The sequence below is a fragment of the Tyto alba genome, unplaced genomic scaffold (genome assembly GCF_018691265.1).
Source record: "Tyto alba isolate M040663 unplaced genomic scaffold, T.alba_DEE_v4.0 Super-Scaffold_8, whole genome shotgun sequence".
Lineage (NCBI taxonomy): Eukaryota > Metazoa > Chordata > Aves > Strigiformes > Tytonidae > Tyto > Tyto alba.
In genome coordinates this window covers 21,201,070-21,227,616 of record NW_024881329.1, presented here as the reverse complement: position 1 = coordinate 21,227,616, position 26,547 = coordinate 21,201,070, and the positions used below count along the sequence as shown (strand labels likewise).

General features: G+C 48.5%; 1 protein-coding gene across 1 annotated transcript; it reads right to left on the bottom strand.

Annotated features, from left to right (window-relative positions):
- Positions 1-1,362: 1,362 nt before the first annotated feature.
- Positions 1,363-18,809, bottom strand: EFCAB12 (EF-hand calcium binding domain 12). The gene is made up of 17 exons (XM_042784899.1): positions 18,752-18,809; positions 18,288-18,349; positions 17,787-17,946; positions 16,571-16,827; positions 15,702-15,775; positions 14,965-15,059; positions 11,970-12,568; positions 11,008-11,201; positions 9,442-9,550; positions 8,896-9,057; positions 7,739-7,996; positions 7,404-7,598; positions 6,521-6,680; positions 5,319-5,545; positions 3,245-3,458; positions 2,612-2,777; positions 1,363-1,860 (listed from the first exon to the last, which is right to left on the bottom strand). The coding sequence occupies exons 1-17, from the start codon at positions 18,807-18,809 to the stop codon at positions 1,698-1,700; spliced, it is 3,153 nt and encodes a 1,050-aa protein (XP_042640833.1). The 3' UTR covers positions 1,363-1,697.
- Positions 18,810-26,547: the final 7,738 nt, after the last annotated feature.

Below are 26,547 nucleotides of genomic sequence, written 5' to 3'. Positions count from 1 at the left end.
CTTTGTGAGCTCTTGCTTTGTAAGTAAAACCGGTTTTCTGTTACAAAGGCCATCGCACTTCTCTCCTTCCAGTTCAGTGCTATTTAACTTTTTATTGCACACAGATAGCACTTTATTTCTGTGCAGTGTGGGTGGAGTTGTAGACTTTCCTTGAATAATTAGAGATAAGTTTCAGATCAGTCTGAAAACCCTGTGTGTGGTGTGGTTTGATGCTCAGATTTGCCTGCTTGCTGTCTCTGGAAGCTATGTCATAGTTCACTTATCCTTGGTGTGGTGAATCTTTCTTCAAAAAGCAGGACAGAAACATTTCCTTTGGAAAGGGATGGTATTGTAAGGGCTCTCCTAATTATTATCCTATTACTGAAGGAAAAAGCGGGAAAGAAGTCCAATGGGGAGTTGGCATGTTGAGGGCAGCAGCAGGAGCTGACCCTGCCCCATGATGAGATGAATGCTGGCCAAGCAATGACTCTTCAGGTGTCACAAGGGAAGGGGGCCATCATGGCACCAAGTGCTGTCACAGGCTCCTGAGGAGAGGTCTTTTATCTGTGTTAAATAATGAACAATTGCTTCATTCTTTGCACTCCTAACTGGGGTTCCTGCAATCCTCCAGGATCCCCAGTCCAATCTCTCCTGGGACCAAACTGGAGACTCAGCAATTTAGCAACCATTTGAGCCCTGCCACACCTATTTGCAGATGGCCGCTCCACAGAGCCCTCAGGGTCCCCCTGTCACCAGGCATGGTCAGGCCCTGGGAACTGGCAGTGCCAAGTGCCACCCTGGGAAGGGTTGGGTCCTGGCAGCTGGATGTTTCAAACAGGGTGTCCCTCCACCACCTGCTGACTTACACACACACACACTTCAGTTACAGCTCTTGCGCTCAGGAAGCATGGTGTGCATTACCTGTCACAAAACGCCAAAGCCTTTTGTTATCAGGCAAGCAGAAAAGCTCTTAGTTGAGAAGTGTATTTTGTGGTCAGGCCAGCACCCACACCTTCAGCATGAGTATACACACTTTAATACATTTATCCAGAATGGGACCCAGATCCCCTAGGCTGATTGAGGGATCACAAAGCTGTGCACACGTCTCCTGCTGCTTGGAAAAGAGCTTCAGGTGGAATAGGTCTTCTTGAAGGCTGAGTGTTAAAGGAGACTCGAACTCCGTCGTGGGTTACTCTAGGATTTTATTCAGGTCCAGCAGCGTTGGGTCACCTCCACAGAGAGTGACAGCTTACATGAGTTCGCATACATGTATTTATGTACCTACAAAGCATTACCTAATCCAAAATACACAGAATTATACTTTATCAGTCATTATTATCTTGACAGTGGGTTTCACATCTTGTTCTGGAGTCCGACTACTTCGTTGTTTTGTTTCTTCTTTCTTTTAGTCTTCAAGGACGATTACCTCAAGTTCTGTACGTCTCAGTTCTTAGTAGCCACAATGATAGATCTCCCATTGCTTCGGTAGCTAAGGGTCAGTTTCTCATACATCAACATCCTTTGAACTGTCAGGCCCATCATTACCTTTGTTACAACATTTTATTGATGCTCTATTCAGTTAACTGTGCTTGCAGCCCTGGGCTGGGGCTATACAGGGGACAGAGCTGATAGAACAGCTTGTGCAGCAGCACTGCATTGCAAAATTTTCCCAACACTGAGTGTCCTGGCTCCCTGAGGAGCTAGCTGCAGTCAGGGCTTTAGATGGCATGGTAGGTGGGCTTGGTTGGATGAACATAGCTGAACAAGGCGTGTGCCCTGTCATGCTGCTTTTCAGGAAAGTAAAGGCATAACTTGTCCAGAAGATGACCTGGCCAGAAGTGATTGTCTCTTGACTTTTGAATCTTATTCCTCTGAAGATGCCTGTGAAAAAAAGGGGGTGAAGAAAGGAAAGAAAAAAAAATAAGAGAGAATAGCATGCTTTACAGAGATAAAATTCTGGGCAGTTTAATTGCTTCTCTTAGGGTAAAAGTGAGCCTGACAAGAACCAGCTATCTGAGCTTCCAGATCCCAGGAAGCTCTGCCAGATCTGTGCAGACCATGTCAGTCCTTATTAGACATGACTGACACTAGAAATGCCACCTATTTTAATGTAAAGCTATCTTAAGAGCTGGTACATTGCCCATCACTGTAGTATTTAAATGCTTTAACTGAGATGAAGAAGACTGTGCTCTACTTTGCAATGTTTTTTTTCTCTCCAAAAGCTTCTCCAGCCATCCAAAGCCTGGCTCTTCAGGACTGTCTTTCTTCCACAATCATAAACACTCTTTAAGGGGATTTCAGGCAAGCATTGGGTCGGTCTGAGGGGAAGTTTGTCGCCTCTCTAGTTCAGAGCACAGAGCTAGTTCCAACTAGCAGCAAGGCTCCTGGCCAAGCACCACAACCTGTTCACAGGCACCACTGCAACCCAAAGACTTAGCTAAAACACAGGACTGCCTGTGTAGCTGAGAAGACGATCTGCCTTTTTGCTGTTGCTTTGTGCTCCCTTGCAGCATCTTAATGGTTCACTACAATGCTTCAGTACTGCCTCTGACACCATGGGGAAAGAGCACAGAGGGGTGATACACAGCAGAGCAGCAGGAGGAGTCTAATCTTAAGCCCTCTTTGAACAAACCTATTTTCTGCCTTCTCGGCCTGGCTTCTGGATGCAGTTTCTGATCTGGACCTGCTCCCAGGTGATGGAGCATCAGCATGCCCAGTGCTGTAGTATCCTCCAGGCTGCCTGATCTTCCTTATGTCTTCTCCTTCCTTGATGATCTTGTCTCCTGGATGCAGCAGGGCTGTTGGCAAAGTATACAGAGAAAACAGACATGCTTTGCCCTGTGATCAGGAGTCCCGTTTCAGCTCAGACATTGTAGGTGTAGCAGTCTGCAGCTCAGCCACAGCCATGTCTGTTCCTGGCTATGCACTGATCCTGATCATGGTCTGACTTCCCAGATTGACCTCGGACCTGCCCCATCACCATGATCTTGCCTTGTTGAGCTATACTCTCAGTTGAACCTGTCTACTATCGCAGGGGCAATGGGAGAGGGCTGATCAGCAGCACCCTTTGATATCTCAGTCCTGCTCTGGCCCTGCTGATGATACTGCTGATCCTAACCAGCAGCATCTGACATAGCCCTTTGAGGGCTGCAAACATGCTCCATCGACAGTGCCCCCTGACATTAATCATGCTTCTGGACTTGAGAAGATACACAAACTTCTCAGATACAGTGCAGTCACATCAGGCCCTTGGTCTTTGCTTTACCTCTCTGCAGCGTTGGCTCGGTGATGGGAATATTGTATTCTCTACACAGCTTGGAGCTCTTCAGATAGCTCATGACAGCATTCCTACGATATTGGTCAACCAGTTCTCCCAAGCCAGCCCCCACAGTTGACGGCAGGCAGTGTTCATCAACGGGACCATCCCTAGATCTCACCATCCGGCACTTTTCTTTCCGTTCTATTGGGCTGTCTTTGTTCTGCAAGTAAAGGACAGGTACTGATTAGCATTCAGTGGGGCCCTGGAGTTGCTGCATTCCCTTCAGAGAAGCCACAGGCTCAAAAGTGTGTGCAAAAACGAGTCAGAACCCTGCAATGGGATCCCAGGGACAGGCACTCACAGAACAGGAAGTTCAATCCCCATCCAGAGCTGGGTCCGCAGATGGATACTGCCTGGAGGGCTGTCCTGGGTTTGAGTGAGTGGTGGGGTTTTTTGGTAGCAGAGGAGGCGGCTACAGTGGTGGCCCCCCCTGTAAGAAGCTTCTTGAAGCTCCTCCAGCTCCAGGTTGGCCCCACCTCTGCACCAAGGCTGAGCCAGTCAGCTGCGCCTCTGCGATATCATATTTAAGAAGGGACATGGTGAGGAGGAGTTGAGGCAGTTGCGTAAACACCAAGGTCAGTGGAGGAATGGAGAAAGAAAGGAGAGGGGAGGTGTGCTGGAGCAGGACAGCCCCACCCTGCTACCCATGGAGGTCTAGAGTGGAGCAGACACTGATTTATGGCCTGTGAGGGGCCTCATATGTAAATTTAAGATGGCTACACCCGAAGGAGGCCAGGATCCTGTGGGAAGAAGCAGCCCCCACTGTTGTAGTTAGGCACTGGGAGGATTGCAGCATGTGGGGGTGTCCCATACTGGAGCAGCTCAGGAAGGGCTGCAGCCAATGGGAGGGACTCAAATTGGAGAAAGTTGGTGTCCCATGCTGGAGCAGCATGGGGAATGCTGTGGCCCATGGGAGGGACTCATGTTGGAGAAAGTTTGTGGAGGACTGTCTCCTGTGAGAGGGAGACCACACTGGAGCAGGGGGAAGAAGTTCCAGAAGTTCCTTCCCCCCCAAAGATGGAAGAAGTGGCAGCACTGACTGCACCCCCAGTCCCCTGCACTGCTGTGGGGAGGAAGTAGAGATATCAGGAACAGAGCTGAGGTCAGAAAGAAGGGAGGGGTGGGGGAAAGGTGTTTTGAAGATGTGGTAATGCTTCTCACTGTCCTACTCTGTCAAGTGGTGTTGTTAGTGTCTGTTATAAATCTGTGGGGTTTTTTTCTTCCCTTAACAAGTCTGCCTTTTGTCTGGAACCATAACGGGTGGTTTACGCCTCCCTGTCCTATCTCAAATCCAAAGCCTGATTTATTTTCTCCTCAGTGCTGGGGGGAACGGGCAGTGAGTGGCTGTGTGGTGCTCAGTTGCCCTCTGAGCTCAAACCACGACAAGGGTTTAGCAGAAGAGCAGCACACTGGGTGCAAGTGTCTCAGATGAAAAAAGTCTTGCAGTCACTTCCTCATTTCTGATTGTGTCAGGGAGCCAGAGGCTCTCCCCATTGCTGGTGACTGTGGAGCAGCACTTTGGCAAGAGGAGGTAACCTTGGACACTGCCAGAGTTTGTCCAACCCAAGATGCTCCAAATATGACATTTAGGAGCAAGTGAATAAGTGAGTCACTGTTATATTTCCATTGGACCACCTTGTACTGAGCCACACAACTGAACAGGACAAAGTGCTTATCAGCATCTTGAGGGACAAATCAGTCTAGTTGACAGGTCGACTAGATGATCAGAAGATGACTTCGTCCCCAGGCATAGAAAATGCTTCAACTTCTCCTCCTCATTCTTATTGCCAGTTACCCAGTAAAAGTGTTTATCTCACCAGAGTGTTCAGATGCCAAACAATTTGTTTGAGATGGCTTGTAGCACCTCAGCTGCAAGGCACCATGTGGTCAAGGGACTACTGAGAAGCTAATACTCATAATAACCCCTTGCCCTTTCCTTTACTGCTGCACTGTCCTCTAAACCACCCAACATTTGCCAAGGCATGAAGGTGTGCTTGTTCTCCTGCCACAGACACAGTACCTTCTCCCACCGTCTCCTCTCTCTTAAGAGTTTTCCAATCTCTTCCATTTCATCACAGCTGAGATGTCGTTGTTCTGGTTCGGTGTTGACTGGTGGAACTTCCAAGTATATTAACTTTCTTTCAGGCTTGGTAGGAGCATGAGGTTTCATCGCTTTGGCTGTGACCCCAGCAGAAGGTGGACAGGTGGCAGTTTTGCACGTGGCTTGCTGGAACTGAGCTTCTACACCTAGAATAGATTAAAAACCAAACAAACAAAAGTCCCAGAGAAGCCACATTACAGCATACCAGAAAGGAACATCTGATCCATGTTTAAGACAAAGGGGTTTGGCATGTTGTGCTGACTGGAACTCCCAACAGAGCTTCCTGAAGAATAACCCATTCCGAATCAGTATTTTCCAGCTGCCACCAACAGCTGCAGAAAGGGTCTGCTTTGGATGAGCCAGATGATGAATGCTAACAAGCAAAATCCAGTACAGGATGTTAAACCACAGGGTTCAGACTTTGATCCCAACCTGAAAGACCGAATAACACACATCCCCTGGATTCTTCAGCTTTTCCCTAGAAGTCTCCTTCTGGCCACTCTGCTCTAGGACAATGGTCTCAAGAAGCCATATCCTGGACCCACTTCAGTATTTCCTGTCTGTGTAGAGATGGTTTCTGTTGGGAAAATGTTGCAATGCAGTGCTGCTGCACAAGCTGTTCCATCAGCTCTGTCCCCTGTATAGCCCCAGCCCAGGGCTGCAAGCACAGTCAACTGAATAGAGCATCAATAAAATGTTGTAACAAAGGTAATGGTGGGCCTGACAGTTCAAAGGATGTTGATGTATGAGAAACTGGCCCTTAGCTACCGAAGCAATGGGAGATCTATCATTGTGACTACTAAGAACTGAGACGTACAGAACTTGAGGTAATCTCCCTTGTAGACTAAAAGAAAGAAGAAACAAACAACGAAGTGGTCGGACTCCAGAACAAGATGTGAAACCCACTGTCAAGATAATAATGACTGATAAAGTATAATTCTGTGTATTCTGGATTAGGTAATGCTTTGTAGGTGCATAAATACATGTATGCGAACTCATGTAAGCTGTCACTCTCTGCGGAGGTGACCCAACGCTGCTGGACCTGAATAAAATCCTAGAGTAACCCACGACGGAGTTCGAGTCTCCTTTAACAGTTTCCCAACACGGTGCTGTCCTCTCACCTGTTTTGGTTTTGGTCTGTTGGGATTGTCCTTTCCTCATTTCCAGCCACTGCTTTTCACAGGCAATCAGATCTTCAGAGCTTGTAAAATTCCCTGGTTTTGAGGAAGTCAAGAAGATGACCACATCCTCCAGATCCTTGTCACTGATGGGGACTTTGCTCTGGCAACCAAAACAGAAAATGACAGTGGGATCACCAAAAGATCAAGGCTTGCCCCAGAGTGGGAGGGGCTAGCTTTGCTGTTGTTCCAGATGCTTTTGCAGGGAAGCATGGCACAAAGGCAACCTGCTGAAGTTTCCTTGGGTTTATCAAGCATTCACAACTTGACCAGTCTTCTGCTGCCCCCTGCAGATGTCTCGGCTTTTACCATGCCAAACTCCCCAGATTCTCAGATTAGAATATCAGTTAACATCTGAACTGCTAAACCCTAATAAGCCTGAACATGTCTTTCACAGATCTGTAATGCTGTGGCCTGTGGAAAGTGAGACCCAGCATGAACTGTGCTGTGTGAACAGGTATTGAAAGGCAGTGCAGTGGGGAGATGTAGTAGCCTGGTGGGGGAAAGATCAAGTATCAACACCGGGAAACTTGATGCCAGTTCAGGGTCTACAGCAGGATCCCAACAGCCACATCACTGAACAGTGACTGTCCAAGTCTGTAAGGCAGTGGGTTTCTTCATTCCCTCCTGGCACTCACTCTAGCTGCATCTCTGCAGCTTGCCCTTCCCCTTACCCTTCAGCTTGTCACAGGTTGTGGGAACCGTTCTCAAAGAGTAAGGAAAGCAAAAATGCCCCTTGCTGAAGCTCATCCATTTGCTCTGGGTTGGCATGCAGGAAAATAGGGCAGAGTTACAGCAGTTCATTATTTTTCTATTCCCTACGTACCTCCTTGATGACTTTAATGAAGTCTGCTCTCTTGATCTTCCTCTCATCCATACCAGCCTTCTTGATTCTGTCCATTATCCTCAGCTTCTTTTTGTGCAGGAGGTTAAACAGTGTGACAAGAGACTGGGGGTATGGTGCACAAACAAGGGGAATTCTATCCTTCTTCCGCGGTTGGCTGCTCTCTGGTAGTGAGCACTGAAAAGGATTAGAAAATACCCCGAGATCATCATTATCCAGGATCACCATGCCTGTCAATGTGGCATCAGCTGGGGTAAAGCAGCATCACTCTACCGATTTGACAGCAGACACTCCTTCCCATGCAATTCCGTACTTACTTCCAGGCTGTTGGTCACAGCTGATCTGACAGCAGCCCTCCTGTCTGCTCTGCGTGCCTTTATTCTTTGCCAGCATCTTTCTTCTTGATTGCTGAGGGAAGGTTTTTGAGCCAGCCATTTCTCAATGACCCCTAAGCTGTCCAGCTCACTTCTGAACTGCCTCCTTGCCTGAATCCAAGCCTCCTCTGTTTGTAGACCCTCTTCTGTATCAGAGGTGATCTCTGAGGAGCTGGGGCTATCTTCTTCTTCCTGGGGCAGCTGCAAGACAGACAAATGACAGAAATCTGTGGCCTGAGTTGGCTTCAAAAAGGGAGAAGCTGGTCTTGCCACTGGTGGAGCAAAAGTAAGGTGACATGTGGATTTGGATGGCCCACACCTACTTGCTTTCAGTTTAAAAGCAAAAGTTGGATACATATTTCTCCAATGGTGTCACTGAAAGCCATGCTCCAAGACCCAAACCCTCCATCACATCCTCACTGCTCATGGTGATACTTTATGTAACAGCAGATGGTGCTTTTTGCAGAATCAATAGTTGGGGTCAAGTGGGTATGACAGTTTCCAAAAATGGCAGCAAGCCCATCACAGAACAGCATGGAAACATGTATGGTAGGACACGGTCAAAAGTGGCAGCCTCTGTGCGTGTAGAGGGCAGGGGCCTCCGGTTCTGACACGCTTCTGGCTGAGCCAGGGGCTGGTGTGGTAGGGTGGAGAGAGGGCCATCAGCAAACCATAGAGCAGCACGACAACAGGTGGGTCCTGCCATTTCACAAAATACTGGCTCCCTGCCACCAAGGAGCAGCTGAGATAGCAGGTTGGACAGTCTGTTTATGAAGAAGGGCTGGAGTGCTCTCTATGCTACTTGGAGACAGCTCTCCCCCCTCCACACAGCCAGCTGGAACTGGCTCAAGCCACATGACTGGGAGAGATCCTGCTCAGACTCCAGAGCCGGTTCCTTTCCAGGGATGGAGCAGGCCCACTGATGCCCTTGCCTTAGCCTCTACTGGCATCTCCTCACAGCAGTGAGCAGGCAAGAATGAAAACCACAGCCACCCACCCACTCGGCTCTTTGGAGGGAGCGATGCCGCTGGGACTTGGAGACCTTCCCAACTCAGTGCCACCCCAACCAGAAAAAGGCTGCTCTCTTAATGCTCCCATACCTGGGCCCTCCACATCTTGTTGCCTTCTCTCCCAGCTTGCTGTTGAGGCAGTTCTGGCAAGGTGACCGTTCCTGCTTTTCTGTTCTCTTCTTTCTCCTTTCTTTTGGCCAAGGATGCCTCCAGTTTTCTTCTATCGTTCAGCCCAAACACAGACTGTCTTTTCTAAAGGAACCCAGAAATGCAATAGCAGCAGTTAGTCTCATCTGTCTTTTTTCTTTTTTTTTTAACAATGCTCTTCTCTCTCTCATCTTCCCCTTTTTTCCAGTTTCTGTTGACAGTTCTTTCAGATGCACCCAGAAAGCCCTTCTTTTTTGACCAATGAACTGAGTCACCAAAGTAATTTCATTTTTTGAAAAGGGCTACAGTTCCTTTTCTGAGATGAACGATAACCAAAATAGGTAATTGAATGGGAAAATGAGCTACAGTAAGAGATCTACTCAGATTCGGTATCTGCATATTTTTTTATGTACCTATTTCTCCTAAGATATCCCCACTTGTTTTTCCACAATAACTGACAAGATAATTGCCTCAATCCATATTATGTACCTGTCCTGTCTGCCTGTGTTCTTCAGAAGTAGGCAATGGCAATTCAGGGCTCTCAAAAGGAGGTTCTTTGTGCTGCCTTCCTTCTGTGCCTGCACGTTGTGGCAACAGTCTGAAGATACAAACCAGGATGAGTCAGTATGAGTGCAGGAAGAGTTTCGTCTCCGTTCCTCTGCTCACGCTGCTCACCTACTTTGGCAGCAGAGCGAGCTCTCTTCACACAGTTGTCTTCCCTTCCACAGAGACAGGAATAGCCCTGAGCTGTAACACTCAGATGTGCCACCAAGGAAATCAAGGAAATGAGCTTTTTCCATAAGGCTGGCTCTGGGACATGCAGCCTCTCTTTGATGGAACAACAAAGAGGATTTGAATCCTGTGCAGTGACAGGCATCTGGAGATATGGTATCCCTCTCCTGGCCATTACACTGACTACTGCAAAGCAGTCCCAAATACTGTGGGACTTCCCATCCAGCAAGGAAATGCACTGTGTGGTGGCATGTGTTAACAGCTTGTCCTGGGTTGAGTGAGTGGTGGAGTTTTTTGGTGGCAGGGGAGGGGGCTATCGGGGCGGCCCCCTGTGAGAAGCTTCTCGAAGCTCCCCCAGCTCCACGTCAGCTCCACTTCTGTTTGGGAAATTGAGCCAATCAGCTGCGCCTCTGCGATAACGTATTTAAGAAGGGACGTGGTGACGGGCAGTGGGACTTGTGAGGAGGAGTTGCTGCAGCTGCATGAACACCAAGGTCAGTGGAGGAACGGAGGAAGAAAGGAGGGGGGAGGTGTGCCGGAGCAGAGACCCCCCTGTATCCTGTGGTGAGACGGCAGGGCGGCCCCCCCTGCCACCCATGAAGATCTACGGTGGAGCAGACATTGATTTACAGCCTGTTGTTCCTGCTCGGCTGATCAAGGTTCTGTGCCCGAAGAAGGCCGGGGTCTCATGGGAAAACGTAGCCCCGCTGCTGTAATTCAGCGCTGGGAGGATTGCAGCATGCGGGGGAGTCCCACGCCGGAGCAGCTCGGGAAGGGCTGCAGCCGTGGGAGAGAATCCAGTCGGAGGAAGTTAGTGACCCATGACGGAGCAGTGTGGGGAACGCTGCGGCCCATGGGAGGAATTCAAGTCAGAGAAAGTTTGTGGAGGACTGTCTCCTGTGAGAGGGGGACCACGATGGAGCAGGGGGTAACAAGTTTTGGACACTCCCCTCACCGAACATGAAGGAAGTGGCAGCACTGACTGCACCCCCCATTCCCTGCCCCTGCGCCACTGGGGGAGGAGGTAGAGATATCGGGAGCAGAGCTGAGCCCGGGAAGAAGGGAGGGGTGGGGGGAAGGTGTTCTCAAGATGTGGCAATGCTTCTCACTGTCTTACTCTGTTATGTGTTGTTAGTGTCTGTAATAAATGTATGTTCTTTTTTTCTTCCCCTAACGAGTCTGCCTTTTGCTCGTGATCATAAAAGGGGGATTTTCCCCCATCCCAGTCCTATCTTGAACCCCAAGCCTGGCTCTCTGTCCCTTCTCATTGCCGGAGGGGAAGGGAGAGAGAGGTGCTGCATTGTGGTTGGCTGTCAATCAGGCCTAAACCACGACAGTTTTTGGAAATCGGTAGCCCAGACTAATGGTGTGACAGCATTTTCTACCTCCACTGGAATTTCTTCTTCCACTTTCAGCTGCTGCAACATAAGACCTTGGGCTTCCAGTGGGAAGAAGGCATTGGCAATATCAATTGTGGCGTACCACTTGGCTGCCTTTGACTCGAGTTCATACTGCAGCTGCAGCATGTCTGGCACTGCAGCACTTAGCGGTGGTGTGACTTCATTCAGGCCCCGATAGTCCACTGTCAGTCTCCACTCTCCATTAGACTTTCGCACTGGCCATATGGGGCTGTTAAAGGGTGAATGAGTCTTGCTAATCACTCCTTGGCTCTCAAGTTGACGAATCAGTTGGTGAATGGGAATTACAGAGTCTCTGTTGGTGCGATATTGCCGTCGGTGCACAGTTATAGTAGCAACTGGCACCTGTTGTTCTTCAACTCTCAGCAGCCCCACAGCAGAAGGATCATCCGACAGACCGGGCAGAGTGGACAGTTGTTTGATTTCCTCTGTCTCCAAGGCAGCTATACCAAAAGCCCACCGGTAGCCTTTTGGGTCCTTGAAATACCCTCTTCTGAGGTAATCTATGCCAAGAATACATGGGGCTTCTGGGCCAGTCACAATGGGATGTTTTTGCCACTCATTCCCAGTTAGGCTCACTTCAGCCTCCAACACAGTCAGCTGTTGGGACCCTCCTGTCACTCCTGAAATACAAATAGGCTCTGTTCCTTTAAAATTTGATGGCATTAGGGTGCACTGTGCACCAGTGTCCACCAGAGCCTTGTACTCCTGGGGGTCAGATGTGCCAGGCCATCGAATCCACACAGTCCAGTAAACCCGGTTGTCCCTCTCCTCCACCTGGCTGGAGGCAGGGCCCCTCTAGTATCCATTATCAATGAAGGGGTTAGTGTAGTCTGTGCGGGTCTCAGTCTCATCCCGGTTACTTACTTCTTGTAAATACGAACCAGGAGTCCTCCTCATAGGATCGGCAGCCAAGTCAACCCTCCTGCTCGGTCTGGGCAACTGATTACTGGAGACTGGAGCAGCGTTTCTCCTGAAAGAACCTTGATTTTTAGCCATTCTTCCTTCTAACTCTTGAACTCGCTCTCTTAGAAGGTAGGTAGGTTTCTTATCCCATTTCCTCATGTCCTCTCCATGGTCACGCAGGTAATACCATAGGTCTCTCCGTGGTGTATACTGTCTCTCTTGAGTAGGGAACCGTCTGCTCCTGGTAGCTGAGACTTTAGTCCATGCAGGCGGAGAGTAAGACATATCCTCTTTGAGTTGGCGGGATAGTTCCTTTAGTTCCTTCACGGCTGCGATGATGGAGGGAGAGAGACTTTCATCATAGTTCCGGAGTCGACGCACCAGCTCATCCACAGTTGGTCCGTCTTCGTCTCGCCAGTCAATTACTGCTAATACATTGGCATGTGATGATGGCGCGCTCCGTACCAATTTCCGCCACATGGGCCGGGTGCATTGGACTTCGTCTGGGTCTGTGGGTAGCCGTGCATCATCTGGGTCGAAATAAACCATTTCCCGCCCGGCTAGCTCAGTCGGTAGAGCATGAGACTCTTAATCTCAGGGTCGTGGGTTACTGTCGTGGTTTAGGCCTGATTGACAGCCAACCACAATGCAGCACCTCTCTCTCCCTTCCCCTCCGGCAATGAGAAGGGACAGAGAGCCAGGCTTGGGGTTCAAGATAGGACTGGGATGGGGGAAAATCCCCCTTTTATGATCACGAGCAAAAGGCAGACTCGTTAGGGGAAGAAAAAAAGAACATACATTTATTACAGACACTAACAACACATAACAGAGTAAGACAGTGAGAAGCATTGCCACATCTTGAGAACACCTTCCCCCCACCCCTCCCTTCTTCCCGGGCTCAGTTCTGCTCCCGATATCTCTACCTCCTCCCCCAGTGGCGCAGGGGCAGGGAATGGGGGGTGCAGTCAGTGCTGCCACTTCCTTCATGTTCGGTGAGGGGAGTGTCCAAAACTTGTTACCCCCTGCTCCATCGTGGTCCCCCTCTCACAGGAGACAGTCCTCCACAAACTTTCTCTGACTTGAATTCCTCCCATGGGCCGCAGCGTTCCCCACACTGCTCCGTCATGGGTCACTAACTTCCTCCGACTGGATTCTCTCCCACGGCTGCAGCCCTTCCCGAGCTGCTCCGGCGTGGGACTCCCCCACATGCTGCAATCCTCCCAGCGCTGAATTACAGCAGCAGGGCTACGTTTTCCCATGAGACCCCGGCCTTCTTCGGGCACAGAACCTTGATCAGCCGAGCAGGAACAACAGGCTATAAATCAATGTCTGCTCCACCGTAGATCTCCATGGGTGGCAGCGGGGGGCCGCCCTGCCGTCTCACCACAGGATACAGGAGGGTCTCTGCTCCGGCACACCTCCCCCCTCCTTTCTTCCTCCGTTCCTCCACTGACCTTGGTGTTCATGCAGCTGCAGCAACTCCTCCTCACAAGTCCCACTGCCCGTCACCACGTCCCTTCTTAAATACGTTATCGCAGAGGCGCAGCTGATTGGCTCAATTTCCCAAACAGAAGTGGAGCTGACGTGGAGCTGGGGGAGCTTCGAGAAGCTTCTCACAGGGGGCCGCCCCGATAGCCCCCTCCCCTGCCACCAAAAAACTCCACCACTCACTCAACCCAGGACACAGCTCTTCTGAGTTAACACAAACACTGAGTCCAAAGGAAACAGGGGAACAGGTTTCTCAGAGAGCTTGGGCAGTCTCCATCCCTGAAGGCTGTGAAGACAATAAATAAATAAAGTCCCAAGCAACCTGGTCTGCCCTCAGCTCATAGCTGACTCTGCTTGGAGCAGCTGGTTGGACTAGGAACTTCTGAGAACCCTTCCAACCTCCATTATTGCATGAGCCTATAAAACATTCCCGCACAAGCATTAGTGCACAAGGCCACTCCAATCTAGTCATTTCAGAGTCTCACCTGCTAGGAGGCCCTTTTTGCTCCATTTTCTCTGCTGCTTCCTCCATCACAGCTCTGGATAAGTGGCCTGGAGAAACACCCCTTCGCAAACGGCATAATGTGTGATGAACAGCCGCTGCAAGCATGAAAGGAGAAAACCTCTTAGAACAAGCAGGAGGAGGCACACATCTGCCCTGCAATGTTCAAAGCTGTTTGAGGTTCCGCTGGGATTTTCCTTCTGGGGCCTGTTTTCTCAGAGGGAAATCTTAAGCCCTTCCTGACACCAGCCCTTGATCCCATTCAGCCCTCGATAACCACATTACTCTCTTCAGTCTGAGTTTTCTCCTGCTGCAGCTAGTCCTTCATCCACACAGCGGCCTTTGGGGGGAGACAAATCCTGGCTCTTAACAGTGTCTCTTGGGGGAATGATTTCTTAGCGTTGCATATGGTTTGGTATACAAAAATTGGCTATCATGGCACATTCAACTCAAACACATTATATCTCTGATGTTCCTGAGGAATTTAGGTTGAGGAGCTAGACTTGCCAGCTTTAAAAGAGAAGTGAGGTCTCAGCAGTTTAGCAACCTTTGCATAGTTGTTCTCTATGTGATTTTTCTCATTGAATCATGCTGCAGTGATTTGAAGAGATATGCCAAGCCCCTAGTTTCCCACAACTCAAGACAGTTTGTCATTCACAGTGCTGATAGACTTCCCCAGACATTTACTTCCTCCTGCACAGACAGACTTAAAATAGGAGAGGTATACTTCTGGGCATGGGATGCAGGGGTAAAACATACTTCAGCACTGTCAACTGCAGTTGGTGGTGCTGAGCTCTCCTGTGAAACTGTTCCAAAATGAGTCCCTTGAGATTTACCAGGAGGGGTGAATAGAGGTACACAGGGTGTCTCTATCATCCAGGCATCTATTGTAGCCTGGGTTCTAAATACCCACCAGTAAGGAAGACAAGCAAATGCGCAAACCTCTGCCAGGAAGCAGTCACTAACCTCTTATATCCATGCTGCTTAAAGCACTCTCGAATTCTGCAAGTATCTCTTTGTCTGTGAGAGAACCAATTCGAGGTACTGCCCTAATCTCAAACCTAGAAATAGGAAGAAGGGACAAGTCTGAGAAAAGGGCTTCTCTGCCAGACGAATGTCAAGGTATCTCTGCAGTCAACCTCACGTCCTAGGCCGTTAAGGGAACCACCAAGCAGTGCTGGCCTCAGGAACAGCTCAGCATCCCCTCACTAGACAGAGATTTTAGTTTTTATCCTCAGTCCTCCTGTGCCATCTCGACCCAAGAAGGTGTTTCAGAGCTACATTGATTCATGTGAGTTTCACAGAAGGTATGGAAACGTCACAGACAGAGAGGACTTGCATGCATCTGGTCTTTGATTCACCCCCTACAAGAAACTTGCCATGTTACATTCAAAACAATGGAAATATTACGATCTTATTTCTGTTAAGTGTTTGGGCAGCCTTTACCAGTTGGAGGAGAATGAGCAGATGAAGTGTTAGGAGGGTTGCCTAAATTCCTCTGCCTAGCAAACTAGTTCCCTCTGATGGGAGTGTTAACGGTAAAACGCAAACCACAATCAGTAATGGAAGATTCATAACTCCAGACAAAGCAAAAGCAAGGATGAAATTAACTGCAGACCAGTAATTTGACAGAGCACTACCAAACATCAGCTGAGTACATCTACACTCGGTCAGACAAATGCTGCAGAAACAAATATACTCACTGTGGAAACTGGTGGACACGACCAAAATGACTTGGAAAGAGGGAAGCTTCTTTGTCTGATATGACCCATTTCTTCTGCAAGAGGGACAGAAGCATCTGATGTAACTCCAGGGAATCAAGCTCACAACAGCCTTTCTGTAGCTCCAAGAATTAGCCGACTGTGAGCAAACTTCTGGCCAAGTGCCTCAGCCCCTTGCTAAAACAAGCTGCACAGCATATCATCTTCTAGGGTGAGGAATGTTGTCCCCCTTTTTGCAAGGACAAGAGTTGACAGCACCAGGCAGGAGACTCCTTATTTACTGGGGAAGAAGTTAATGGAGGCATACAGAAGGGAAGGCCCATTATAAGCCTGGCTTCCTGGCTGCTGGGTGCAGTGAGGTGGCTTGCTTGTAACTATTGCTGAACCGAGAGCAAATGGTTCCAAGCTGGTTTTATCCCCAGCGCCTTTCCAAAGATTTCCAAAGAGTCTGCATGCCTATGCAGCGTGGAGGAACCCAGCCACCAGTTCATTCTCTTCCCTCAGGCCAGGAGAACTACACCAACAGCATGCCAGCAGCCACAAGGGGCTTGTCTCAGCAAGGCCTTGGTGTCTGGGCTTCAGCCTCATGTCCCCTGCCATTGCTTTGGCCTTTTTTCCTATTTATGGTAAGGCCCTTCCAGGGCCTTCCCTTGACCAGCAAAAGTAGTATGGCGTGTCTTCCCAGCACCCTTGAACCACAGCAAATAAAAGAAAGAAACTACAGAAAGCTTTCACTGCTACAGACCGCGCACAGCCCAAGTGACCCAGCAGGTCAGCAGGGCTCAGGTTCCCAGTCCTTTGATGGGACATCAAACCCACTCTAAGTAGCACTGGAAAAACAATAAACTTACAGTCAGCAACTTCTCTACCATGTATGTAGACTTGTTGAGGCTTAGTAAAAAGTCTTCGCAAAATGCCATTGTCACCTCTGTTCCCCGGATAGCAAGAGTGCCAACATCTTTTAAAATGAAGTCTGTGTCTTCTCTGTTTGTTAGCATGAAGTAGAAAAAGTTCAGGGTCTCCTGCATACATTTCTGCACAACTTCCTCAGAATATGGGACATCCGAGTAAATATTCTTGTAACTCACTGACACTTTCTTCATCTCGCCTGGAAAAAGAGGAGGAAGACTGTAACTCAGACAGCAGTTGAGCAGACTCAAATAAAGTGCCAGCAGCTCCCAGGTAGAATATGTTGCTATAGCACTGTCTGGTCTAACCAGCTGGTACAGCTGCTTAAAGGAGCTGATGTGGGCCCGTCCTCAAGTTAAGGTCAGATCAGTCCATTAACAGATGTGCCAAGCCGCAGCCATGATTCCCTAAATAGAAACGGGAACCAAGGACCTTGGCCGTCTGTGTCCACACTGCACAGGAGAGCAGGACAAGGTGGGAAGAGTGGGGCTGGTTCCCATGGGAAAGGTAGAGGTTGCTGGACCATGGAGCTGAGCCCGCATGTAGCACACTGCTGGTCTGGGGATACTTGGATATAAATACAAATCAACCACCAAGTACTTAGTGCTGCAAACGCCCCATTGATGGCACACTGCAGATACAGCAATGGCAGCCATGGTCAGAAATGGCAGCAAATTGGCCATCAGAAGGTTTCTGTGCTAGCTGGCATTTCTATCTCCCATTCAAGACTCTCTTCAGATGACTTTGACCCACTTCTCTGCATAAAAGTAGCACTAAGGGCCCGTGGGCATTTGTCTCAACAAGGTCTGATGCAGTGCAAGAATGAAGCATCAGCATCATCTCAGTGGCTTTATAGTAAGCAACCATCAGCTATTGGGCATCCTACAGATCAATAAATGTGGCTGGCATGAAGCCAGTTTCTAAAGCAGATCATGGAGAGATGGTCTAACTTTGTATAGTCTTAACAAAAACTAGTGCAAAAGAAATGGCCCCTTTCTAGGCATTGCTACTTGGTGGGCTGTTTGTGTCAACCCATGAAGGTTGTTCTCAGGGCCTTCTGAAGGCCTCTGATGTGTCCGCCATTGCTTCTGAACAGTAACCAGCATAAACCTCAAATACACGGATGTAGGAGAAAACAAATTTCATTGCTTTGCTTACCAGGAACAGGTACAGAAACATGTTGCAGCTCACGGATCTGTGCAACAGTCCTGCACAGCGAAAACACTGGTTTATGAAATGTGAGCACCTCTCCGTTTTCAAAAGAGTACCATTTTTTAACATGAAATGTCCCCAGTCCTGTTATGCTGACAGCCTGAGGCTGGAAAAAGAAGAGAAGAGCAAGCATTTGTAGGCTGAAAAACATAGTGAAGGCTTGTGAGAGCTTGCAAGGGGGCTGGCTTGTGCCCTGCTGACTCCTGGCCCAGAACACTTTTGCACACCTCAACCAGACTTATTTCTGTATTTATATATTGCATATATATAATATTTTTGATTATTTATTTATTGTCTCTCAGTTTATGGAGAAAAGCTAGTCTTTGGCACATTTGTGGCAGATCTGTAAATCACACTGCATTTCCGGAAAGAACACTACTACTTGCTTGCACAGGGCTGCTGGGACTCCTGAAGCCATCTGGGTGAGGGGTTAGGATAGGATCCCACCTTTCTCTGCAGAAGATGTTGTCGAACATGCTCAGACACACTGCTCCAAATAGTAACGACATCTGAAAAGCAAGGGAAAGACACGTCAAGCTCTAGGTCAGTCAGCTCACGTCCCATCAGCACACCTGTAGACAAGGAAGCAGTGGGTGCAAGTGTGCTTCAACAAGCCTTACAGGATAAACCCATCTGTGACACTGGCTGCATCTTTGACTGGCCGTGGCCTTCTTCCAACAGGACATCTTTCTCTTCAGAGCTAGATCCCTGAGTGTGACCCACTACCAAGGGAAACCTGTCCATGGGACTTCCACCCCAGCAAGAGGAGGGTACTGTGTGCACCGGACCCTGCGGGGCTCAAGGTGTCCCTAGGGGCCTCCCCTGCAGAGATGAACCCCACTTCCCACAGTGGTTTGGGCTGTTCATCTTGTCTGTTGTGATGCTCATCAGAGAGCTTCCAAAGGCCTTACCGTTGACGGAAAGCTTCTTGAGGCAGGGAAATGTGACTGTGCTGTAGCCATCAGCCATGCTGCAGAGCTCAATGTTGGTGATCAGTGCTTCCAGGTCTGTTGTGTTCTTGCACTGGTCAGCACATGAGGCTGCCAGTGGAAGGATTTTGGTGTCTCTTGCTGGGAAGCATCCCCTCTCCAATGTCCTTGCCTGTGCTTTACTAAACAGCTCCTGCACTGTCCCACTGCCTTCCTTTGTCCTCTGCATCTCTGAGGTACAGGAGAGTCTTCTCACATCCCCTGGATCTCAGAGCTCAGCAAGGCTTTGCCAGTAACTGAAGGGAAGGTCTGGTGTGCCAGGTCCTGATGAGGAGGGGCTCTGTGACACAGGCTGAGGTCACAGAGGAACACACCCACATTATCACCACATCTGCTGACCCAGCCAGGTTTGATCTTGCAGTGGGAAGGGGTCTGCTCCCTAAAACACACATGTAGTCCTTGCTCCCCAAGGAGGCCGTGGGTCAGGGAGCGTCTCGGAGATGTCTCCAAATGACAGAAATGGAGACACAGAATCACAAAATCACAGACTGGCTGAGTTTGGAAGGGACCTCGGGAATTCATCTGCTCCAATTCCCCTGCTTAAGCAGGGCTACCTCTTTTTTTCCAAGTAAAACTGATGGCTACAGTTGTAAAGGCCATCCCATTTTCTTCCCTCCAGTTCAGTACTGAGTATTGTGACAATGTGTGGGAATATAACAGAAGATTGTCGAGGAGGACTGTAAACATGCTCAAGTGACTTGCAGCTGGGGTGCCAAAATACCCATATATCATACTAATTGTTGTTTGGTTTTGTGTGCTTGATGGGTAGAATGTCTGCATTTAGATAATATAGGCCCATGAGAGACTCAGAGGCACTTTATCAAAACATCTTTGAGATTCCTGCCCTGCTGATCAAAGCACAGTGGAAAAGTACACCTGCAGAAATCCCTGGTATATGCAAGTGAAAGCAGCAGGTTCAAGATCTTCTCTTTCTGGCTAGCAAGGATCGAGCTCCACAGTGCCAGCATCCTCTCTTGTGTGCCTCTGCCCGGGTGTTGCTGCAGAGATCCCCTGGGCCATGAGGTAACAAGAATAAATTTACTCTTTGCATTTCATCCATGGTTTTGTGGTGGTTCCTGCGTCCTGTCTGTGCCAGCTCACACATTTGGCCTAGTTGGCAGGATCGAGGAACAGCCATGCCATGGCTAAAAAAGAAGTCAGGAACTGGGCAGGCTATGACAGTGATTCCCTGTCTTGGGTTTGAGTGAGTGGTGGGGTTTGTTGGTAGCAGGGGAGGGGGCTATAGGGATGGCCCCCTGTGAGAAGCTTCTCGAAGCTCCCCCAGATCCAAGTCAACTCCACCTCTGCACCATAACAGCCAATCAGCTGCATCTCTGTGATAACATATTTAAGAAAGGACGATGTGAGGAGGAGTTGTGGCAGCTGCGTGAACACCAAGGTCAGTGGAGGAACAGAAGAAGAAAGGAGGGGGGAGGTGTGCCGGAGCTGAGACCCCCATGTATCCTGTGTTGAGATGGCAGGGCACCCCCCACCCCAACCCCCCTCCCCAAAGATCTACGGTGGAGCAGACACTGATTTATGGCCTGTGTTTTTCACCTGGATGATCAAGGTGCTGTGCCCAAAGAAGGCCAGGGTCTTGTGGGAAAAGGAAGACCCCGCTGTTGTAGTTCAGCACTGGGAGGATTGCAGCATGTGGGGGTGTCCCACGCCGGAGCAGCTCGGGAAGGGTTGCAGCTGTGGGAGGGACTCCAGTTGGAGAAAGTTGGTGACCCACAATGGAGCAGTGTGGGGAACGCTGCAGCCTGTGGGAGGGACTCATGTCAGAGAAAGTTTGTGTAGGACTGTCTCCTGTGAGAGGGGGACCATGATGGAGCAGTGACGCGAAAGTCTTGGACACAACATACACGATCAATGTGATCAAGTTAATGCCACTTTATTAAAGGATACACAGCAATTTATACACTAGCACAAAGCGCACGTGTTACGTTTTGGTTGCTAATAGGTTAAAGCTGCTTGTTCACACGCCTTGTTCTGTTGTACCTACATTCTGTTTCTCCTTCTTGTTATCTTGTTTTTTACATTCCATCCTCCTTACCTCTCTGCAACATAGACAGTTTCTCAAAACCCCAACTTCATTATCTCTTTCGACCTTGCGTATGTCCTTCACAACAGCTGCAGTTGTGAGGCCCCTCAGTCTGGATCGCTCATAATATGCCTATTTTCTTCCAGCCACTCCACAGAGCAGGGGGAACAAGTTCCAGAAGCTCACCCCACCGCAGATGGAAGAAGCGGCAGCACTGACTGCACCCCCCATTCCCTGCCCCTGTGCCACTGTGGGAGGAGGTAGAGATATCAGGAGCAGAGCTGAGCCCGGGAAGAAGGGAGGGGTGGGGGGAAGGTGTTCTCAAGATGTGGCAATGCTTCTCACTGTCCTACTCTGTTAAGTGTTGTTAGTGTCTGTAATAAACGTATGTTCTTTTTTTCTTCCCCTAACGAGTCTTCCTTTTGCTCATGACCATAAAAGGTAATTTTCCCCTCCTGGTCCTATCTCAAACCCCAAGCCTGGCTCATCTGCCCCTTCTCATTGCCGGAAGAGAAGGGGGAGAGAGTGGCTATGTGGTGTTTGGCTGCTGACCAGGCTCAAACCATGACATTCCCCTTATTACAGAATGTTTTTGTACTGAGAACTGGACCCCCGGGCTGCTCTCCTGGCTAAAGTGGCTCTGCTGGAATCCTGGTCTAAAATAGATAATGGGGCAGTGGTTACCCCCCAGGCAATTGCAAGGGCTATATGCAGATTGTCATTGAAAGCAGCATCATATTCTTCTTACAAGTTAGCAGGGAGATTAGGATGGTTATTAGTTGCTGGTCTTAGAGCTCTTGACTGTGAGGGTGTTACATTACAGAGTAAAGTGAGAGATTTGGAAAAGGAAATCTGGACTTTACAAGATGCAAAGGCTATCGCACAAGAAGTAATCACTGTTCAAGCACAGCGGTGCTATAAGCTGCAAGATAACGTAGAGTGGTTGGTAGTGCATATTGCTAATAAGTAAAGGGACAAATACGGGAAAAGTAAAGTTTTGATTTCCCAAGTCTGTGCTCTCACTATAGAACAGTCATGGGATCCCAAGGAATAGGATGGAAATATTCAGAATGTATCCTCAAACTCCAGGACTGAGTTTGAATTTAATTCAGACAGGGTAGCAGTAACGAGAAATATAAAAATGCAGTTTTTGAGAGAAGCACCTGCCTTACTAAAACCCTTGCTTATACCAGCAGTGACAACTGCTACAGGTAATGTAGGCGCCTAAGCAAATACCTTGAGGGAAATTGGGCTGTAATTTCAGGGCCATCTGTCTGGGTGGTGAATAAAGGAAAGCTGGTAAAACCGAAAGGAGCCACAGCAAGGGTGATGAGGGAACAGATGTGGAATGATCCTGTATGAGCTAGTATCCCACAATCAGAAATAGATGGGATCATGACATCAGAAATGTTTCACAGGTGGCAAAATTTAGCATTTGAGCAAAAAAGCTGACCATCCTGAGCCCCACGATCAACTCCACACCCACCCTTCACCCCACCTGCCACCTCAAGGCAAGACACTCACCTGGCAAACGCCAAAAAAGTACAAATTAAGATTTGGCAGATCCCCAAAAATTGCCACTATTGCAGCCTCTTACCATGAAGGGGACCAACACCCATATGTTCCTCTAACTATAAAGTGGTGGTCTGGGGGGATTTTACATGTATTAGTTCTGGTGGATACAGGAGCTGAGGTTACTGTATTACGTAATAATATTGATAATAAAGAAGCCACATCACAGATCTGAATATGAATCTTGCACTCCAAGCTAAGGTTACATTAACAATAGGGAATGCCATGCCATTTACCGCAATGGTGTTAATTGCCCCAACTAAAGAATGTATCTTGAGTGCGCATGTGTTGGCAGGACAAACAGCTGAAACTTTAAATCGTCGCTTCTGCTTCAGGACTTCACACGCGGGATTTGCTGTTTGATCTGTAACTGTCTTGTGTAGATTGCAAAGTGCAATCATGTTGTGCTGACTGTGCCCAGTAAGGTGGTAACTGTAAAACAGTATCATATTCCAGGGGGGTAGGAGGAAATCGCTCAAACCTTTCAGGCACTTCAACAAGTGGGAATTGTTAGAGAAACTGTGACTGCTTTTAATAATCCTATTTGGCCTGTTGGTAATCCAGATGGCACTTGGAGAATGACTGTAGATTATAGAGAAGTGAATAAAGTCACCCCCCTCCATGCTTGTGGTTATGGTACCAGACGTGGTTACTCTTAGACTAGAAATCAGCAAAAATTTGCAATCCTGGAAGGTGGTAACAGACCTTGTTAATGCTTTCTTTTCAATAGCTATTGCTTCAGAAAGCCAAGACCAGTTTGCCTTTACCTGGCAACAAAAGCAATATACTTTCCAAGCATTGCCTCAGGGAATCAAACACAGTCCCCCCATTTGCCACCAAGTGATAGCAGCTGATGTGGCACTATGGCCTGGTACTCTGACTGTTTACCATTACATCGATGATTTATTGATTATATCAGTGTCACAACAAGAAATTGAAGCAGCTGATTAATTGCTAAAAGCACATTTACAGGACTGGGGTGGGGCAATTAATCCAAAGAAAATATGGGGCCCTAATACTACTGTACAATTTGAGGAATGGACAGATTAAAGAAATACCAAATATGGCTCAGCAAACAGTCCAGCAGTTTCCTGTGCCAACCACAGTAAAACAGTTACAGACTTTGGGGAGATTTTTAGGGCACTGGAAAACTTCTACCCCACATCTGGAGGTATTAATGCACCCTCTGCAGACATTAACTAAGAAGGTTGTCTGGCAGTGGACCAAGCAACAAGACTTTGATGCCTGCAAAATTTTTTTGATTGAGCATGCACAATTATACACTCCTAGGCAAGGATATCCCTTTGAGTGAGAATTAACAATTTTAGATGATATAGTCTCATGGGGATTGTGGCAGATGACTGGGCCAAAAAAACAGACAGAACCTATTAGCCTAGATGTGAAGATTCATGTAACTCCTGAGAATGCTGTATGGTTCTGTACCCCAACTTCTCCTCTTATTTTACATTCTTTGTTAATATCAGATTCTTGAGTGCTTGTATTTCAGGTATCTTTTATGAATACCTGTGCCTTATCCAGAGGAGATAGCTCTGGAATGGTGTTACCAGTCTTGCAACCCCAACATCAAATTGGAGTTCAATCTGAAAAAGCGTAAGCCATAGCTCTCCAATCTGTGTGGATAATCACCCCGCATCAGGTTATCAAACCCAGAGTAACATTAACTGAAAGAGCTAGAGCAATGGCATATGTATTACTGGAAGAAGATGACACTGTTTTCCTCCCCTATCACAGGCTGGCTTATCATGCTTTATAGGCTTATACTACAAGCACATACCCTGGACACGTTTCTACAAGATCAGCATGTACCTGCTTAGATTTGCTTGGCCTTTACTGTAACTGACTGTGCTGGGTTTCTGTGGTGGGGTTTTTGGTAGCAGGGGAGGGGCCTGCAGCGATGGCCCCTGTGAGAAGCTTCTTGAAAGCTCCCCTGGCTGCAAGTTGGATCTCCTTCTGGCCAAGGCCAAGCCAATTAGCAATGGTGGCTGTGCCTCTGCAAGAAGAGAAACCTGAGAGGGGGTTGGGACTTGCAAGGAGGAGTTACAAGAAGGACACCTACGCAAACACTGAGGTCAGTGCAAGGTGCGCCAGAGCAGAGACCCCTGTATCCCGTGGTGAGACGGCAGGGCCGCCCACCCTGCCACACACGGAGGCCCACAGTTGAGCAAAGGCCGACCTGAAGGCTGTGGAGGAGCCCACACTGGGACAGGCATCTGCGCTTAAAGGAAGCGAGGAGTCTTGAGGGGAAAATCAGCCCCCGCTGTTCTACGCCAGTGCTGGGAGGACTGCAACACGCCGGGGTGACCCGCGCCAGAGCAGCGTGGCAATGGCTGCATCCTGTGGGAAGGACTCATGCTGGAGAAGGTTTGCAGACAGTCTCCAGTGAGAGGGGAGCCACGTGGAGCAGGGGAGGAACGTGCAGCGTTCACCCTACCCCACCCCAAGAAGGAAGGAGCCGTGAGCTAACTGTAACCCCCATCCCCTGCCCCCTGCGCTGCTGGGGGAGGAGGTAGAGAGATGGGGAGCAGAGCTGAACCCTGGGAAGAAGCGAGAGGTGGTGGGAGCAGTGTTTGGATGTGGCTGGCACTTCTTACTGTCCCACCTTGTCTGTTAGTGTTGTCTTTGTTAGTGTTTGAATTAAAGTAATGGGTTTTTTCTTCCCCTGAGTCTGTCTTTTGCCCATGATTATAATGGGTAAGTCATCCCTCCCTCTCGCTACCTGGATTCGTGAGCCATTTTGCTTCATTTTCTCCTTCCCATTCCTGAGAGGGGAAGGGGTGAATGAATGGCTGCAGCTCAGTTGCCCTCTGGGCTAAAACCATGACACTGCCTCATCTGCCTTTTATATTAAGGGACATTAACAACTGCAGATCTTTTGACAACGTGTTTCACTGGCATGCTAACTCCAGTAGCTGTGTTACAGAATTATACTATGCTAAGTGATTTTGATATTAATGTTTCTTACTGCTATTTTTTCTGAGTAGGTAACAGCTGTACACTAATGAACATCACAAAATTGACTGACAGTGGATTATTCCCTCCTTTGACAACATAAACACTGCTTCAATTTTGAAGGCATGTGTTGCTTCAGCATCACTGATGGATGAGCCACCACAGAGGATGACATTCAACATCCCTAGGACCTAATGCATCCAATGAAACAATCTACTGATGGTGCCTGGCTGAGTTGATTAACTCTCTGAAAGGATGAATGGGATGTCTGATCCAAAAGTATTATTGTAGAGACATGTTTGTTCTTTTTTTTTTTCCTTTTTCTTTCTTTGTGTGTTTACTGTATGCCTCTGTACATTGCTCTGCACTACACCCTGCAAACCCAAATGAACACATCCAGCTTTAGCAGCCCTAGCAGAAGTGGTCAACTGATCAAGGGCGTGGAATGTTGGAATATAATGGAAAACTGTAAACACACTCAAGTAACTTGCAGCTGGGGTGCTGAAAAATACATGTATCATACTAACTGTTTAGCTTTGTGTGCTTGACAGGTACAATGACTGCGTTTAGGTAACACAGGCCTGTGAGAGACTCAGAGGCACCTTATCAAATGTCCTTGAGATTCCTGCCCTGCTGTGGGAAAGGTCAAAGCACAGTGGAAAAGTACACCTGCGAAAATCCCCGATATATACAGGCAAAAGCAGCGGGTTCGAGATCTTTTTCTTTCTTCGCCTCTTTCTGGCTAGCAAGGGTTGAGCTCCATGGTGCCAGCGTCCTTGGTTGCATGCCTCTGCCCAGGTGCTGCTGCAGAGATCCCCAGGGTCGCGAGGTAACGAGAATAAATTTACTCTTAGAATTTCATCCGTCGTTTTATGGTTGTTCCTGTGTCCTGCCTGTGCTGGCTCACACACCATGACATAGATACCACTTTATCTCTGTGCAGTGTGGATGAAATTGAAGTCTTTCTTTTAAAAATTAATGATCGGTTTCACTGCCTAAAAATCCTGTATGAGGTATCTGGAGGCAGAAGGAATTCCAGCTGTCCTGGCTCTAGCTTGTACTTTGTCACCTGGCAGTGCTCCCCCAAGTAGGTACCTCTCACAAGATGCTTCAGCTCCTTTTTCATACAGCC